We start from the raw sequence: 2,949 nt of genomic DNA on the forward strand, positions 1-2,949 counted from the left end.
TTTATGTAGATTAAATTAAAGAGTAAATTAATTTTTTTGTGTTAAAAATTTCATTCATTTATACTTTTTAAAACTGGTGTAATTGATAAAATAATCAGACAATAACATATAGCATTCATATATACCTTATAATGACATAATGAAACTAATTTTTAAGAGTATAAATAGATTGCATTTTTAAGAGAACAAATAATTTACCTTTGATCAATGTAAAAGAGAGAATTTTATGGCAAGATAGATTAATCGACTTAGGTTTGCCTTTACGACCAAAATTTCAAGCTAGGGGCATCCAATATATTGTCTGTTTTATAGAGAAAAAGTTTACTTAATCCAGCTACTAGTATATATAAATCTTGGCCTTGGTGTGGCGTAGGTAAATTCACTTGCAGTTTGTGTTTTTAGCCTAACAAAAGCATGTCATCCTTTACAAAAGTTAGTTCTAGTACAAGTTGTAGTGAAGAAGATACAGAGCAACTCAGAAGAGGGCCATGGACGCTAGAGGAGGACTCTCTCCTAACTCATTACGTTGCTCGCCATGGTGAAGGTCACTGGAATTTGCTTGCAAAACATGCAGGTAACTTAAACCAGTATGAACTAACATTATTATGTTAAAACAAGGATTAGTTTAATAAGATTTGTTGTGTTGGGTTTAGGGTTAAGGAGAACTGGGAAGAGTTGCAGGTTGAGATGGTTGAATTATCTGAAACCAGATGTGAAGCGTGGGAACCTTACACCAGAAGAACAGTTTTTGATCCTTGAACTCCATTGCAAATGGGGCAACAGGTGGTCCAAGATTGCACAAGAGCTACCAGGGAGAACCGACAATGAGATCAAGAATTACTGGAGAACCCGTGTGCAAAAACAGGCACGTCATCTTAAGATCGATGCTAATAGTGCAGCATTTCGAAATGTTATTAGATGTTTTTGGATGCCAAGATTGCTTCAAATGATGAAAGGGTCGTCAACACTTCCTCAACAAGTAGCAGGGCTGGAGCAGCAAAATTCAGACTCGGAGCAGTGTGCGAGTTCATGTGTTTCTTCTTCAGAATCCATGAATAATAACATGTCGAAAATATCTGAATTTGCAGAGTACCAAACAAGTTCATTCGGCATCACTGATAACAATGAGTACAACACGGTTGCAAAGGATTGCTATTATGTTGATAACAGTAGTTGCTACGGCATGGAAACCATCAACCTGCCATCCACATCAGCAGTTGGGGATTTTATGACTGCCGACTGCCACATGGCGGACAACAATTGGGTTAATGATGGTTTTGCAGATGGGATATGGAGCATGGGAGAACTATGGGAACTTCCATTGAAGTGGAACCTCTGATGTTATTTCTTCATAGTTGATTTTCTGGGTTTATTTGTGTTCAGATTTTTTATTGTCATTCGAGTTTTTGTCCAAATGTTATTACTGCAACTGAGGAATTCAATGTTTGTTAAGTTGTGAAGATAAACTAATTCATTTTTTTCTCTAAATATTTTAGGAGATTATTATTTTTTTCTTGAAAAATTATTATTTTTGGATATACATTATCTTACAGAAGAGATGCTTAACAAATATAGATAGCAACAGGTTGGATCGAGGTAGTTTTTTGCCTGCATCCATATATCCAACATAATCCAAACTCCACTCAATTTGAAATTATATATTAATTTACCTAAAATCAATTCAAAAAAAAAATTAAAATTATACTCAATTCCAACTAACTCGTCCTTATATGCTATAATTTATAATTTTAAAATATTTTTATCAATATAGAATAATAAATTTTAATGATACTATTAATTGATTTTTAGGTATAATTATGTTAAACAAATATTAATATAAATTGAATTATTATTATTATTATTATTATTATTATTATTATTATTATTATTAGATATAAACTTGACCTCAACTCGACTAAGGCCCTCCTTTTCGTTGGGTTTAACTTTTGGTGTCAAAATTATGGTGAAAAAGTTATTTTCCATTGAAACCTAAAAGTTAGAATTTAGTTGCTTTTGACTTTTTGCGTTTGGACGTGAAAATGACTAAAATATCATTATATATATTAATTATTTAAAATGTATAAAAAATAGATCAATTTATATTTGTATATCATTATATTAAATTATTTAAATATAATTTATTATATTTAAGTTTCTAAAATATTTTATGTATCATTAATTTTACAAATAATTTATATTAATTATTTAAAAGGTATTTAAAATTTATACTTCATGTACCATTATATTAAATTATTTAAATATTATATAACGGAACAAATTTTTAACATTTCACTATCATGTCCAAAAAAAATTTTAACATTCAATCACAATTTTTAACAACAATAAAAAACACTAAAACTTAATAAATCATACTTTTTTTCGCAATATTATTTTAATACGCTTTTAAAAATAACTATATAAAAGAATTAACCCTAATTAGACTCAATCCACCAACCAAAACTCAATTTAAAAAACTAACATTATCAAATTAGGTCGGGTTGGAACTCGAGTTTTTTTGTAACACCCCAAACCCAACCTCGACGTCAAGACCAAGTCCGAAGAGTTACATTGACGACACTAGAAACCCATATTTATAATCGCAAATAAAAAGGAAGTCATTCAACACGTTATAGCAATCATAGAAATTAACCAATCATTCAACCATCATAAAACATTGTATTACTAAAGAGTGTACTGGAATTTACTAATAGTATAATTAAAGGGTGATAAGGTGATTGACCGAGCTTCTACAATGCCGACCCGATCAAGTCCATGACCCACCTGAAATTCAGTCAACACAAAATGAGTTGTGAACCCAGTGCATAATAGTAATAAACTTAACTAAAGCACAATTATAAGAATAGTTATTGGATCTCATATTCCAATTAGAACAAGAAGACATTCAATATAGATTTACTGTATTAGTTTTATAACATAATAATTCCAGTC

At 30.2% G+C, this 2,949-nt stretch overlaps 1 protein-coding gene across 1 annotated transcript; it reads left to right on the plus strand.

Moving 5' to 3' along the window:
• Positions 1 to 185: 185 nt before the first annotated feature.
• On the plus strand, positions 186 to 1,446 carry LOC107888768 (transcription factor MYB62). Its single transcript, XM_016812968.2, has 2 exons — positions 186 to 574; positions 654 to 1,446. The coding sequence occupies exons 1-2, from the start codon at positions 415 to 417 to the stop codon at positions 1,337 to 1,339; spliced, it is 846 nt and encodes a 281-aa protein (XP_016668457.2). The 5' UTR covers positions 186 to 414; the 3' UTR covers positions 1,340 to 1,446.
• The last annotated feature ends 1,503 nt before the right edge of the window (positions 1,447 to 2,949 follow it).

Source organism: Gossypium hirsutum, chromosome A09, assembly GCF_007990345.1.
Source record: "Gossypium hirsutum isolate 1008001.06 chromosome A09, Gossypium_hirsutum_v2.1, whole genome shotgun sequence".
Classification (NCBI taxonomy): domain Eukaryota; kingdom Viridiplantae; phylum Streptophyta; class Magnoliopsida; order Malvales; family Malvaceae; genus Gossypium; species Gossypium hirsutum.